A 16,277-nucleotide genomic window follows, 5' to 3' on the forward strand; every position below is an offset into this window, starting at 1 on the left:
TGGAATTGACATGAGCAAACACGCAAAGAAGAATCAAGCTTGCACAGGACACCTCCCATCTACCACAGCAAGGGGAGCTTGGAGGCAGATTATGATAGATTTGTTTCCTGGAGCACTGCACTAACACACTCTTCCACACCCAGGGCTTATGGAAAAGCCACAAATTAGCCCTGAGTAAATGCATGATATTATGGAAACCCTTGTCCTTTCCTAGCCAATTCTCCCTCACTTGTTACACTTGATACAACCAATGAGAGTAAAGTGATAGGAGCAGCAGCCAACTCTTGGCATTGTGCGTTAAAGTGCCCTGCACCCTTTTGAGAGCTGTATAAACAAACATTTTTATATATGAACCTACCATATAGATCTTTATAGACTACAGAAAGAGACTGTAATTGTAATGAATTTTACCATACAGCCTTCAAAGGACACATACACAATGCACTAATCTTCAAGGATTCCATAGCAACCATGGGACAAATACATCCTGTTCATAATAATAGGTTTAGAAAAACTGACCTATGAGAAAAGATTTAAAAAACTGGGCATGTTTAGTCTTGAAAAAAGAATACTGAGAGGGGACCTGAAAACAGTCTTCAAATACATTAAAGGCTGTTATAGAGGACGGTGATCAGTTGTTCTCCATGTCTGCAGAAGGTAGGACAAGAAGTAACAGGCTTAATCTGCAGCATGGGAGCTTTAGATATCAATTAGCATTAATGTTAAGCACTGGAACAGGCTTCCAAAGGATGCTGTGGAATCCGGACATTTTTAAGAACAGTTTGGACGAACACATGTCAAGGGTGGTCTAAGATTTACTTGGTCCTGCTTCAGCGCAGGGGGCTGGATTAGATGACCTCTTGAGGTCCCTTCCAGCTCTACATTTCTATGGATGCGATGATTATATTTTACCAATTATTCAATACTAAAATTTTTTAAAACATCAAGAATTTATTTTGGGCTGCGGTGACTGTTTGCATTCGATTTAAGTACTTCAGGGATGTTTGGAACAAAAAAATGAACTGAGCAATATTTATGTTTCATATTTATGGACAGCCAGTCTGAACCAAGTCTGTTTCTTACCCTGCCAGGAAGGCAAAAGAATAGGCACTGCCTTTGGAGACAAAAGCCGATCGATGCGTTTGTTTGCTCTGGAATGGTTCTTCATTCTCTGAATCCGAGAGGCGCTCAGGAAACTGAAATTAATAAAGGAAGAGTCAGTTGTCATACACAAAAAAGTCACTCAGGAAATATTTATTCCCTGGGAAAATGTTTCAAGTCTCCAAAAGCACATGTAGTAACTACAGCTGAAGTATGTAAAGAACAGAATTTGAGTGCCAGCTGGTGTATATTGTCATAGATCTACTGACTTTCCTGGAGCTATAGTAATTTATGTCAGATGAAGATCTGGCCCAATGTTTTACCATGGGGGGGGGGGGGGGAGGGGGAATGAACTCTCATGTGCAGCTGTGGTTTAGGGAAGAAAAATTTCATTATCAAATGCTACAGGACTCAGAGCCTAAAATCAGTCATCCAGCAAAAGATACTAAGAGATCAATAGTTCAATATCAGCATAGTCTCAGACTTTAAGGTCAGAAGGGACCAAATATGATCATCTAGTCTGACCTCCTGCACAACGCAGGCCACATAATCTCACCCACCCACTCCTATAATAGACTCCAACCTATGACTGAGTTATTGTCCTCAAATCATGGTTTAAAGACTTCAAGGTACAGAGAATCCACCAGCAAGTGACACATGCCCCATGCTACAGAGGAAGGCAAAAATCTCCTAGGGCCTCTGCCCTGGGGGAAAATTCCTTCCCAACTCCAAATATAGAGATCAGCTAAAACCTGAGCATGTGGGCTAGACTCACCAGCCAGACACCCAGGAAAGAATTCTCTGTAGTAACTCAGAACCCACCCCATCTGACATCCCATCACAGGCCATTGGGCATATTTACTGCTAGTAGTCAAAGATCAGTTAATTGCCCAATTAGGCTGTCCCATCATACCATCCCCTCCATAAATTTATCAAGCTGTCTTGAAGCCAGCTAGGTTTTTTGCCCCCACTACTCCCCTTGGAGGGCTATTCCAGAACTTCATTCTTCCGATGGTTAGAAATCTTCGTCTAATTTTAAGTCTAAAATTCCTGATGCCCAGTTTATATCCATTTGTTCTTGTGTCCACATTGGCGCTGAACTTAAATAATTCCTCTCCCTCCCTGGTATTTATCGCTCTGTTGTATTTACAGAGAGCAGTCATATCTCCCTTCAACCTTCTTTTGGTTAGGCTAAACAAGCCAAGCTCTTTGAGTCTCCTCTCATAAGGCAGGTTCCATTCCTCGGATCATCCTAGTAGCTCTTCTCTGCACCTGTTTCAGTTTGAATTCATCTTTCTTAAACATGGGGGATCAGAACTGCACACAATATTCCAGATGAGGTCTCACCAGCGCTTTGTATAATGGTACCAACACCTCCCTCTCTCTACTGGAAATACCTTGCTTGATGCATCCTAGGACTGCATTAACTTTTTTCACGGCAGCTGATAGTCATTCTGTGATCAACCAATATACCCAGGTCCTTCTCCTCCTCCTGTCACTTCCAACTGATGCATCTCCATCTTATAGCAATAATTTCTGTTATTAGTTCCTAAATGCACGTTCTACTATTAAATTTTATCCTATTTCTATTACTCCAGTTTACAAGGTCATTCAGATCTTGTCTGATATCCTGGTCCTTCTCTTTATTGGCAATACCTCCCAACTTTGTGTCATCTGCAATCTTTCTTAGCATACTCCCACTTTTTACGCCTAGGTCCATAATAAAAAGGTTAAATAAGATTGGTCCCAAGACCGATCCCTGAGGAACTCCACCAGTAACCTCTCTCCAGCCTGACAATTCACCTTTCAGCATGACCCATTGTAGTCTCCCCTTTAACCAGTTCCTTAGCCACCTTTCAATTTTCATATTAATCCCCATTTTTTCCAATTTAATAATTGGAATAACTTTTATCATACTATACACTTTATCAACTATAAACTATTATATGGTACTTTCCACAAGAAGTTACTCTTTTGCCATGCTGCCATATATTCCCCTGATGACATGATTATATAAATTTGTAGATGTGTATTTCTAGAAAGAGAGGATGTGTGAGAAAGATGATACACGTGATGGTATGGTTTGCTATACAGGTTTTTTCAGCACGTGTTTGAAATGGTCATATTACTCATGAGCAAGGAAGCCAGAAGCGTGTCGAACAGGTTATTCTAAATGGTGGCCAATAAAACCTTAATTCCACATCATCCTGTATTCCGTATATGTCCCGGGTATTACAGAAACTATTTTAGGAATGCTTTAGAGTGTTTTAAAAATGTTACTGGGTCTATTTCTTGTATTCCTTCCCCGTAAAGCCAGGTGTCTAAGTCACCATGGAATCCAAATGCACAGAAGAGTTATTTAAACCTCTAAATGATCACCTAAGGTAGGTTTTCTATAGCTAAAAATACCACAACTGCACAGTCCGGTATCTCAGGTCCTTCTATGGCTAGAAAGAAATCAAGCAAGTTCTGTCAGGAAGCTACAGCTTCCAGTGACATACCAGTTTCAGGTGTGCAACAGTGAGAAATATTAAAAAATGACCTATTTTAAAGTCTATGTCTAGAAAAGTGATTACAGGGTCTAGGACTGAATCCTGTCAATTCTGGGTAGTTTTAATGCTATATTTGGGGTGGGAACTGCATAGTATTTACTTACACATTCTTGATTTATTTTAAGCATCAGTGGTTCATCTTTTTTTTGCTGTTCTTCCATTTTTCTCTTCCCCACTTCCATGTCTTCTAGAATTAGCTTGTGGATCAGATCCTCAGACGTTTTTTCTTCTTGTAATTTTTCTTCCCTCAACTAGCAATAAAACAAAGGAAACAACATATTTGAAATAGGCTGTTAATAGAGGCAATGTACAGCTGTTAGCAGAGGCAATGTATTTACTGAATTAAATAGAACTGGGAGCCAGAAAATCCTTCATTATAGTGCTGGTTTCTGACAATGAATTACTGTAGGAAAGTCACATAATCCCGCTATGTGCCTCAGTTTCCCCATCCATAAATAGGGCCATCAACTACTTGACAGGAGTGTTCTGAAGACTAGTTTTTGAGAAGTGTTTTGACATTAACACACGCTATGTAAGTACCAAGGCTATTGCTATCTTTACACATCTTAAACTGGTAGTGGTGTTGTAAGATCTAATATTTGACACCCCTTTTTCCTCACATCTCTTTGTAAAGCACAAAGACAAATAGTTTCATCTACTTTAACAGAACGACTTGTACGTGATCCTACAACAAAGGTGCAATGCGGAACACATGCACACAGCCCACTGCTCCTCAAGCAAAGACAGATTTCAGTTTTGTTCAAAGGGTTTATCATGAAGTATGTTACGTTTGTTAGACACATTGACGGTAACCTTTAAATTCATCTTCACAAAAGGTTACAGGGCTGCTCACATTAACAGCCTCCCACTACCAATATTGGGAGGTTAGAGACAAATGTTGGCAGGAACTTATATTTTGACTGCATTTCAACATCAATTCATATGGTAATAGGTCATGCTTTCCTGGTGCTGTGGGACAGTGGTTCTCAACCAGGGGTACACATACCTCTGGGGATATGCAGAGATCTTCCAGGAGGTACATCAACTCATCTAGTTATTTTTCAAGTTTTACAACAGGCTACACAAAAAGAACTAGCTAAGTCAGTACAAACTAAAATTTCATACAATGACTTGTTTATACTACTCTCTATACTATACACTGAAATGTAAGTATGATATTTATATTCCAATTGATTTATTTTATAATTATATGGTAAAAATGAGAAAGTAAGCAATTTTTCCAGGAATAGTGTGCTGTGACTTCTGTATTTTTATGTCTGATTTTGTAAACAAGTAGTTTTTAAGTGACGTGAAACGTGGTAGGGTATGCATGACAAATCAGACTCCTGAAAGGGGTGCATTAGTCTGAAAAGGTTGAGAGCCACTACTGTAAAAAATAAAACTTCAAGGATCTTACACTCTAATTACATATTGATATGACATAATGACAAGACAGTGGGTGGGGTTTCAGTCATGCCAACTCATGATTTTATTGCGAATCTTATGATATTTGCTATTTTTATTACATCTCCTGCTCAAGATTATGGAATAAAGCTTGGAAGTGTGACCCCAGTATATCCTATAGGCTCAAAATGCAGAAAGCACTTAAAGAAAACTCAGATTTTAAAAAAATTATTTTTATGTCATGATTTTTTACCCCAATCTCATGATTTTGGGGGTGAGGGTGAGGTCCAACTCCTGATTTTTTTTAATGCTTTTACAAAGCATGGCAACTTAAGTGCCCAAATCTGAAAATCAATCACAAGTCTGAAGTGCTTATGAAACTCCCACCCTGCATCAACATGACAGATCAGTGGGCTGCCTAAAGTCTGGGGTGAGGGAGCATTTGATATTTAATCAATAAATATTTGCTGATAGGATCACAGATATTGTTTAAAGCCGTAAGGTATTGCGGATGTACTGTGCTTTGATTTTCTATTCTCATGCTTCCTTTTCCTGAGTACTCTCCTTCCCTGCCACCACCTCTAAATTTGGTCTAAAATAATATGAAAAATGAAGTTCCTCCGTTCCAGTTTCTAGACTTCCGCTTTTGGTGTCTCTCCAGTGCTTTCAGCTTCACCTATATCTTGGTCTGTAGAGATTGGCTCCAGCAAATATCCTGATGGGTTGTGAGGATTTGTTCATCATTAATAGAAGACTTTGTAGTTTGAATTGACAGTTAACTGCCATATTTTCTTGCTCTCCTTTAGTCATCAGTTTGTTGCATATCCTCTCATAGTTATCAAGGTGCTTTTAGTTTACAGAACAAACAAAATTAGAAAACAAACATGCTAAAAATGGTAATGAATGCGAAAATTACTTGAGTGAAAAACTATTTTTAATGTAGAATATTTCATAACATACTAGCACATAGTATTTAAATCAGTGTAAACAAGTGTGCTAAATACTTGATACGCACAGAGACTCCACCTTGAAGAGTTTACAATCTATGGTCCCAGTCTTGCAACTGTTATCTGTGCATGGAAGAATCCAAATGAAGTTGGGGGAAGGAGTGCATACAGAGTTCTCTTTACAGGATCTGAGCCTACATAGGCAATGTATAAACCCTGGAAGGGGGGAGAGGGAAGAAGGGAGGACAGAAACAAAAGCAAATATTGTATGACCAAATGCTGAAGCTGAGGTTTGAGGGTAAATTTTTTTCGAGGCATGATTCGTTAATACTTCTCCAGAGATGACTAAAGTAATTGGTCTGAGTAATACAAACCATCGCTACAGGACTCCTAAGACTTTACTCAGTAATGGGAAGTGTGAATTAAAGAGAGTCTACTGTATTTGTTTTATGATGGGGGACACATTATCTCAGAGATTAACGAATCCTGTATACATTATTTAAATAGGGATTAATAAACCAGAATTTTTTAAAGTTATTTCTGGCAGTCTGTCTGAAATCCTACCCAGATATTACATCTCTTCTCTTGCTCTTCAAAATTTGTAGAAATCACATGGAATTATCTATTTGTTTTCTAATCTATATGATTCTATTCAGATTTTACTTTAACATCCAGGTATAGTGAGACACACAAGAATGTTTAAAACTTTCCTCATTTACTGAAACAGACAATAAGAGGCGCAAACATAACCTCCATCAACAGAAAACTCAGGGTATCTTGCTTGGATATTAAGAACAGCAACATTCTACAAAAAATCTTACTAAAGAAAAAAACATCTCTTGTTGACATACTTTTTGTGCTCTATTTTGGAGACCTTATATATCTCTCTCCCTCAAGCCAAAGGGTTAATGTTGGCATCCAATAACATATCTGTGCAAAGGTAACTCGGACCTTTGTTTCCATTTGACCTAGACCTATACAAAAGTTTGCTCTACAACATATGTTTACAAGCTAACGGCTCCAAATTTGGCTGGGAAGTGACTCTCCATGTACCCTTTCCCAGATATATCCATTTAGATGCATAGGCTTCTGCAACTAGGACGTTTCTCTAAAAGCCACCACAGCAGGAAAAACCCATATTCTAATTAATGGGACATTGACCAGAAATTTAGGCTCAAAATTCAAAGTGTACACAATACCCTAAAGACAATATTTTAAAAACTTTTGAAAGTTAAATAATTTTGTTTGAACGCAAACACTGCAGCACTGTGCTAAAGCATAGCTTCTCAACCTGTGGTACGTGTACCCCTGGGGGTACGCGAGACAGGCAGGGGGTATGCAGCGAAAAACCCAGTGAAGGGAGGCGAGTGGCAGCCGCTGACTTCTGGGGAAGCCAGGTGGCAGCTGCCTGCTCCCTGCCCGGTTCCAGCTCCCAGCTGGGGGGCAGGCGGCCCACACAGTGTGATTTGCCCCAAGCCCGCACCCCGCTAGGGATGGCCATGGGGAGCACTGCTATCCACTCTGGGCCGCTTGTGCCTGCTCATACCTCACAAGTTCCAACCTGTGTGTGGAGAACAGCACGTGACCCTGCCATCAGGCCATAGTGATTGGCTGGTGTTGACTTTTGCTCCTTTATGGAGGAAGGAGGGGAGAAACATCGGGGGGTTTTGTGATCTGCCACAGCCACACAGCACTGCAGAACTCAGAACTCTCCTGCTTTACGAGAAATACAGTCATCAAGCAGTAAAGGGGAAAAAGATTGTATTTCTCAGAGTAGAAAACTGAGTGTTGGGGTACTTATTAAAATTTTCAGAAGTTAGGGGATAGTTGCTACCTAAAAGGTTGAGAAGCACTGTGCTAAAGAATGAGAAAAACAAAAAGCGAAATGGACTAGCTTACTTATAAATACCCAACTTGTGAGAACTAAATGAGTAGATTTCTAGAAGTTTGTTTTAATAATCTCAGATGTTATTAGGAATTATAAGTAACAGCACTTATGTGAATGTAGCTACACCCTTTTAATATTCCAGAGGCCTTGATCACTATCCTCAGAGCTTCAAAGATTAATCCTTTGCAAGAAATCTGGAGAAAAAGGTTGGGGGTTTTTTTGTTTTGTTTTAAAAAGTGATCAGTTTTCTTGTTTCTTCATATGATGAATACTATTCCTAGATATGCTCAACACATGTTTTCAAAATCTGATAAACTCACATTTGACATCTTCTTTTCCTTCTATGAGCCTGTCCAGATTTATCTAGTCTTTAAAGGTGCACTTTTAGATGAAACAGCTCTCTCTACCCCTGCTGCTGAAAAGCAACATGTCAACACATGCCACAGGTAGGAGTTTCCCTACTGATTACAGAATTTGAGGAAAAACTGTTTGTTGTGTGAAGAGAACTGGATGCAACTATGAATCTACTAAATATTACAAAGCCTCCTCACCTTGGCAAAATCCAAGTAACCAAAGCAAGTTGCTCAAAACAAGAAAAACAATATTTTGCTTAGTAAAATGGAAAAATAAATATGTAACTTTACAGAGTGGCAGTTTATCCTGAAACAGTCAGTGACAAGAATATTATCTAAATCTGGATTATCTAAATCTAATCAGCACCGTTCAGTAAAATAAATGCCTATAATTAAATAAAGTGATACATTCTATTCAACTGAAAAGGGTTAGGACTAGGGAGCCCTGTTGAAATAAACAGGGTTCTGCACAGGTCCAGACAAGCTGACCTGCTTGCAGGATCAGAGCTTACGTCTGGGAAAAGTGAAAGTTTCAGAACGTTATGAGTAACCTCAGAACTGGGTGGGTAGCCTGGAAACAGTTATCCTACCTTAACTGCAGCAGTCACTGCTCCCACTAGCTAGAATGTGTCTAATAATGACTAGCCACATGAGATATTTTAAGGTTTAAGTTCATTCATTTCCATGATCTGTGTGCCAAATGTTTCTTTTTAAAAAAGGGAAACCACCCACACAGTTTATTTAAGTCCAAAAGGGCTAAATGGATTCTCCTCAGTATTTTTGAGTTAATCTTTTGGTTAAGACCAAGCATTGAAAGCTTCAGTTTGACTGATTAAGTTTCAGAGAGCATTATGAGTGAATGAAGTAGGGAAAGGGGAGATTTGTACTGCAACTGGCTCTACCTATTACATTCACCATTGCAAATTCTTCTATAAACCCTATATAAACAAAGATGGAGAACTGCACCAAGCAGGTACATTTTAATCTTTTGGAAGGCAGCCAAAGGCCTGGTGTACACTATAAAGTTAGATCAACCTATGTTGCCTTGTGTTGAGCTATTTGTGCATGTCTACCCTCAAATTTATCTCCACCAATGTAAGTGCCCCGTGACAGTGATGTAGTAAAATCACCTCCCTTACTGGTGTGGAGCCATGGGTGATCTATTGAGGTCAATGCAGTCCAAGTGGAACCTTAACAGTTCTTCAGCAGCTAACCCACAATGCCCCATTCCTTGGGACAGTGATCTGATCACAACTGTACATTCCAATGTCCACGGGTCACAGAGATATGAAGCCACCACTGCTTTAAGTCTCCCTGAGTATTTTTTTAAATGCTCCCCCTTACCTCCGCCCCCTCCGATTATCCAACTCAGTGGACACACCTAGCAACTGTCTTCTTGAGTGCAACCACTCAACCAACCATACCAGCTCCATGCACTAGATACTTCCTGTCTACTCTCAGCCAGAGTGTATTGGATCTCCTGGGCCTTTGGGGAGAAGAGGCTGTGCATGCAGAGCTATGGACCAACCACAGCAACAGTGATATCTGTGAGCAGATTGACTAGGGGATGCAGGCAAAGGGGTATGACAAGGATCATCAGAAATGCTGCGTGAAAGGAATGGAACTGTGCTGGCATACCAGAAGGCCAGGGAGGCCAACAATCGATTTGGTGATGAGCTGCAGACCTGCTGCTTTTATAATGAGTTGCATGTCGTACATGGCAGACTCCATCAGCACCCTGCAGACCAACTGTGGATAACTCCGGAGCCAGAGACCAAGACCCCTGTTGTGAATAGCCAAGAGGAGAGAGGAGATGTGGTGGGATGGTCCAGCTATGTTGCAAGCCAGGACCTGAGACTCTACCACAGTCTAGCCAGTTCCACCAGGTGAGTATGAATGAGCCCAAAGAAGAGGAAGGGACTTCAGTTAAGTGTGTGTATTCATTTTTCCTTGTTTAAATTTAAATGGCACTCAGTCCCAAATTAACAAGAGACAGGTATCAACTTTTCACTGTTTTACTCATGAGAAGAGGTAGAGGTACAAAGTTAGCATCTGCTTTTCATTCCCCTGTTGGTTTAGGCAGGGGCAGAAAGGGGGTGGGGTGGCAGTACAGGCAGATTAGTTTATATACATAGGAGTGTCACTTGTATCCTCCTGAGAGATATCTATGAAAATCTTTCACGGAGATACTCTGCAATCTTCTCCCAGAGGTTTCTAGAGATGGCTGCCTTATTTCTTCTTCTGAGGCAGGACACTTTCCCATGCTACTCTGTGTGGAGTTCAGCTGGCATTATTGCAGTAAACGAGCTAGCGGAATACAGGCCTGAAGTCTGAGGAGGAGAAGAAAGAAGAGGACTAGGGAAGCCATGTTCAGTGAGATCTTGCAGTACTGGCTTGCATCAGCCTGCAAACAGAAGGCCTGGAGGGACACCATGGAGAAGGAAAGAACAGACAGGAGAAAGGCTCAGGAATCCCACCAGTAGGAAAAGGGGAGGCTGATGCAGCAGGACATAATGGGTCTTCCCAGACAGCAAACACAAATGCTGTAGATCATGGTAGATCTACAGGTCCAAAAAAATCCTAGGACTTCCCACACCTTTTGCTATCCTTGGAGAACTCCATGGCAGCAGCTCCCTACAACCTCCCAACATGCCTCATGGCATCATGGGCTGGATCCTTCTCCCTACTACTCCACACTGGGGAAAAAGGAAAACCACAGCTTCACATACACACCAACAGTGGTGCTCATAGGTCAGTGTACATAGCCACAATGGACTACATTTGTGCACAGAAATGGACAGAAGAGTTTGCTGCCTTTCCAATTTAAGGTTCCATTCTGTTAATTTACATTAAAAGTTGTGGAATCAAAAATTCAGACAGGATGTCTCAGACTGGAAACCGTGATAGTAAACAAGATGCCTTAAACTGAAACTGTGATAGAAATGCTAAATTCAGGCAGGATGTCTTAGAACTACAAGAGAAATGCAAAAATCGTTGGTCTATGTTGTAAGATGTTAACTATCTTTGTAACTGCACCCAGCCATACCCTGTCAAATAGATAGCAAGTGACTGCATCTGACTCGGGACTCACTGGCACCAAAGAATCACCGGGACATGCTGGCACCGTGAGACCCCCACTGTGTGTTATAAGTACCCCAGGTGCGGTAAATGACCTGTAAGTATCAGAAACTCCACTATACAATCAATATGAAAAAAGGAATCTTAAAAAACCTATATAAGCTATCTGTATTTTGTACCAAGGTGAAGTTCCAGAGATCAGCACAGGGACGTGCTGTCTGCGCTTCCCTATAGCTATAGCTTCCTGTGTGTATGTCTCAATTAAAGTTCTGCTCGATCCAACCCTAAAAGAGAAGCTGCGTGATCTTTTCCATGACAAAGTTTACCTGTTTCTTACACTTTTTTGTACTGTTTTTGCCACTCAATTAAGTTCTATTTTTGGAGAATAAAATTATCTTTATTAGTTTAACACATGCTGCAGAATGCATAGCAGTAGGCAAAACCCACAGAACTCGTAAATGAACAGCAAGGACCACATAATCATTGATTCAGGAAAAACAGTAATTTGTAAATGTACAGCAAGCACTACACAATTCTTAGCAGTGTCCAACGCTCCAGGCCCACAGAACACTGCAGCACAGAACATTGTGGGACTGACTGTGCATGTGATCTTTCAAAGCCTCCCTCAACTGCATAGCACCACACAGTTCTTCTATGGCTCTTCAAAGTCAGCAGACAGCCGCTCCACCTCTGCCCTCCACCATGGCGGTAAGCCTTTGCCCCCTTTGCCTCACAGATATTATACAGGACACAACAGGCAGCTAACACCATTGGGATAGTTTTTCTCATTGAGATCCAATCTACCAAAAGCACATTCAACTATCATTCTGCACTTCTTGTGTTGGTAGTTGAATAGTTCCTTGATGCTGTCAAGAAGGCCCATGTACAGCTTCATAAGCCAGGGAGGCAAGGGGTACTCTGGGTACCCCAAAATCACGACTGGCATTTCTATATCACTTATGGTAATCTTTCCCAACCATCAGATTGTATCTGCTTGCAGCTTTCTGAACAGTTCTGCGTCCTTAACGATGCAAGTGTCTTGCACCTTCCTGGATCAGCCCACAGATATTGGTGAGGCATTCCTGGTGATCCACCAATGCTTGCATACCCATAGAAAAGTATCCCTTTCTGATGATGTACTCTGTCCAACATGCCAAAAAACGGATGTGTATGCATCTATCACCCTAGTTTGGGAATCTCATTGCTGCAAATCCATCCGCTATGGCCTGCACATTGCTAAGAGTTACAGTTTTACATATCGAGAGACAATAAATGATCCTACACACTTTCATGACAATGGCCCCCACTGTAGATTTTCCTACTCCAAAATAGTTTCCCATTGACTGGTAGAAAATAAGTGTTGCAGGCTTCACCATTCGCTTCCCAGCTATCAATCCAGCTCTCATTCTGGTGTCCATGCGCTGGAGTAAGCTCAGCACACAGATCAGGAAAATAGCCTTCTGCATCTGAATGTTCTGCAGCCACCGCTCATTGTTCCAAACCTGCATTACAATGCAATCTCAGTGCTCGTTTCTCTGGCCCGGAAGCAGCAATCCACCATCTGCAGCTGCTCTCTGAATGTCACTAGACATTGTTTTTTTGCTATGTGGTTCAGCAAACTGTTCTCCAAGAAACATCATGTCCACCATTGTTGCAGTACATCCAGCAGTGTGCAAGTATCAGAGGATTGTGGAGCCTGTATTTGCAGTGTTCATGAGAATAGTACAGAGGTCTGCCGGCTCCATGCTTCTGCCAGAGATGGCAGACATTGAAAAGTGCCATTCAAGTTTCAGAGATTTAAAAAAGGGTGAGAAAATTATGGACTATGGATGGCATTAGGCAACAGAGAAAGTTGCTTGACTCTCAGCTCCCAGAGAACTTGGGAGACTCATTTCTATCCTACAACCCATTGCAAAAAGTTCCCAAAAGGCACTGCATAGCACATAGGGTATCTACTCATGGTGCACAGCCCTTTTCATCGACACAAGCACTCCTGGCGAATACGCACAGCGCTGACGCAAGCAGCAAAGTATGTATGTGCATGAGTAATATACAAATTTTGGAGGCTGTACACAGACTTAACTTGTGTCAACCAAAGTTTGTAGTGTAGACATAGCCTAAGATGACAGTAGTTATGGACCAGATAACTGTTAACTGCCAATATTTCCCTGAACTGACTGAATGCTATGAAGGGATAAATGAGCTATCTTTTGAAAAAGAAAAAACCCTTGAATTCTCCATATAGGTAAGCAGACTTATCTGTAAGGATCCCAAGTTACTCTGGAAGAAAGTCAGATTAAACAGAATACTATACCTTCCTCAGCTGGCTTTCATATTCCTCACGCAGTTCCCCTGGCTTGCTTAATTTGATGGGTGCTCTGAATATAAAGTCTAAAAAAAAAAGAAAAAAAGAAAAAAGGGAACATACTTTAATGTATAATAGGAAATATTGTGCTCTATGCTTAAAAAGGGATAGTCAAAAGTTTAAGCTCTACTATGCTGAATTCCCGGGGCTGCCAAGCAGCGCTGGAGCAGCTGCAATCTGTTGCAGGTCTGTTTTCTCCCCACCCCAGGGTATTTTTAGTAAGAGTCAGGGACAGGTTGCAGCTTCTGTGAACTTTTGTTTATTGCCCACAACCGGTCCCTGGCTTTTACTAAAATACCTGTGACAGAATCATAACCTTAACACCTCATGGAGGTGTTATGGTTATCTACATTTTACAAGCATGTACACAAACAGAATAATTAAGCAACTTGCTTGAGATGTCTGTAGTAGGGCCAAAAATAGAAACCAGTGCCATGCTCTATTAGATCAAACTAGCAAGATCATCTACAAGTCTTTACCTACAAAGGCAGTACAATATCCTTATTCCTATACATCTCTTGCTTCCTTTAAACAAAGCTATTAATTTAAACATTTTCTAATTTGTTTAAATGGTATGTTACATTTATCAACGCACCAATGAGATCTACATTCCATTCAACTACACAAACATTTTGTTTTGTGAATTTCTCAGTTAGCTGTCTTATTAGCTATAATTAGAAAGCAAATTATTTTGTTTGCAATGCACTAATAACTTCAGCATTCTTAAGTCTCACACACAATTTATTCAACTCGTTCCCCTAGTACACTAAAACAAAGCCCAGGAAATAGAAGCAAGACCAAAGATTATCATATTGGTGTAGTCACTTTTAAACTTCCACAGTCTATTGAGTTCCTAATGTCAGCTTTAAAAAGTCCCCATCCTCTTTCGTACAACACAAGTCTGGACAAGTTACTATGGAGTCAGAAATTTTTAAGATTCCGAAAGGGGAAGCAATCTGAAAAACTACATACATGTTTCAATCTGAATTCACCTACTCATTAATATTCATTCAGGAAATATCCAGGATGCCTCATTAATATAAGCAAGCTAGGCCTCTTTAAAAAAAATTATGGTTTTGTTTTGCTTTATTTTCTTCAACCTTCCCCTATCTCCACAAAAAAAGGAGGAAAGAAAAAGTTTATGAAATGAAACAGAAACCACATAATTCTGTCTGCAAGTAACATGTATTCCTCAAACGTAACAGGGCACACATTGTCCAAAATAAAAAGTTCACAACTATGTAATTAACTTAACACAATAACAGTTTCCATCCTACTAACTAATGAGCTCCTACTGCTCTTTTGTAGATGCTTTTCAGCATCAATAGCTGTATCAATTTACTTGCTTTTACAGTCCTTTGCCTATCACAAAATTTCAGTCATGCTAAAAAACACACACTCAACAGACCTGGCTGGAAAGTGCAGGCACAAAAATCATGAGATGAGAATTTTAGAAATAAATGTTGGGTTCATTTTATTTTTCTTCTGGTCTTTCTGCTTTTAGGGAGCAAACTGCCAAGCTTTTCTAGTCAACCATTAATTTTATTAACTTTTAAAAATGAAAACTGAAATTTCTTCTTAGTCACATGACTTCAAGAGTTAGGACTTTAGAAAAATATCATGAGACTTGCGATAGCTTCACTAGAGGTGACAACACCAAGAAACTCAAAATTATGTTCCATGGAGATCTACTAGAGACCACCTATCCAGGAAGAAGAGGTGGATGAGGCTTTTTTCTTAAAAAAACCCCAAATTAATCCAAAACACAGAAGTTGGTAGTGATGAGAGACTTCAACTATCCAGACATTTGTTGGGAAAACAACACAGCAGAGCACAGATTATCCAACAAGTTCTTGGAATGCATTGAGACAATTTTTTATTTCAGAAGGTGGAGAAAGCTACTAGGGTACAGGCTGTTCTAGATTTGATTTTTCACAAATAGCGAGGAACAGGCTGAGAATTCAAAAGTGGAAGGTAGCTTGGTGAAAGTGATCATGAAATGAATAAAGATAATGGATTTCAAGAAGGCAGACTTCAGCAAACTCAGAGAGTTGGTAGGTGAGATCCTATAGAAAGCAAGTCTAAGGAGAAAAACTGTTCTAAGAGAGTTGGCAGTTTTTCAGAAACATTATTAAGGGCACAAGAGCAAATTAAAACCCATTGCTTTGGGAAGATAGGCATGGCAATAGACTGCCCTGGCTTAATCAGGAGATCTTCAAGGATCTGAAACTCAAAAAAGCATCCTACAAAAAGTGGAAACTGGGTCAAATTACAAAGGATGAATATAACAAACATCACAAGTATGTAGGGACAAAATTAGGAAGGCCAAGGCACAAATCAAGATTCAATTAGCTAGAGGCAAAGGGTAACAAGAAAAAACATTCTACAGATACATTAGAAGCCTGAGTAGGCCTGTTACTCAGTGAGGTGGGGAGAGGGTTGTGGGTGGGGGGGTGAGGGGGGAGACACACACAACAGAAAATGTGGAAGTGGCAGAAGTAATAAATGACTTTTGTTTCAGTTTTCACCAAAAAGGTTAGAATGACTGGACGTCTAACAATGCATGCCAGTGAAAGTGAAGTAGGATGA

At 40.3% G+C, this 16,277-nt stretch overlaps 1 protein-coding gene across 1 annotated transcript in view; it reads right to left on the reverse strand.

Moving 5' to 3' along the window:
• Positions 1–16,277, reverse strand: part of RNF169 (ring finger protein 169) — a 47,423-nt gene that overhangs the window by 16,134 nt on the left and 15,012 nt on the right. Inside the window, exons 2-4 of the mRNA XM_067533200.1 lie at positions 13,638–13,714; positions 3,758–3,904; positions 1,084–1,196 (exon numbers count right to left, since the gene is read on the reverse strand). Of these exons, the coding sequence (XP_067389301.1) occupies positions 1,084–1,196; positions 3,758–3,904; positions 13,638–13,714 (337 nt within the window). The remainder of the gene's footprint in view (positions 1–1,083; positions 1,197–3,757; positions 3,905–13,637; positions 13,715–16,277) is intronic.

Source organism: Emydura macquarii, unplaced genomic scaffold, assembly GCF_026122565.2.
Source record: "Emydura macquarii macquarii isolate MOO-44397 ecotype Brisbane River unplaced genomic scaffold, CSIRO-AGI_Emac_v2 contig_3328, whole genome shotgun sequence".
NCBI classification, from domain to species: Eukaryota; Metazoa; Chordata; order Testudines; family Chelidae; genus Emydura; species Emydura macquarii.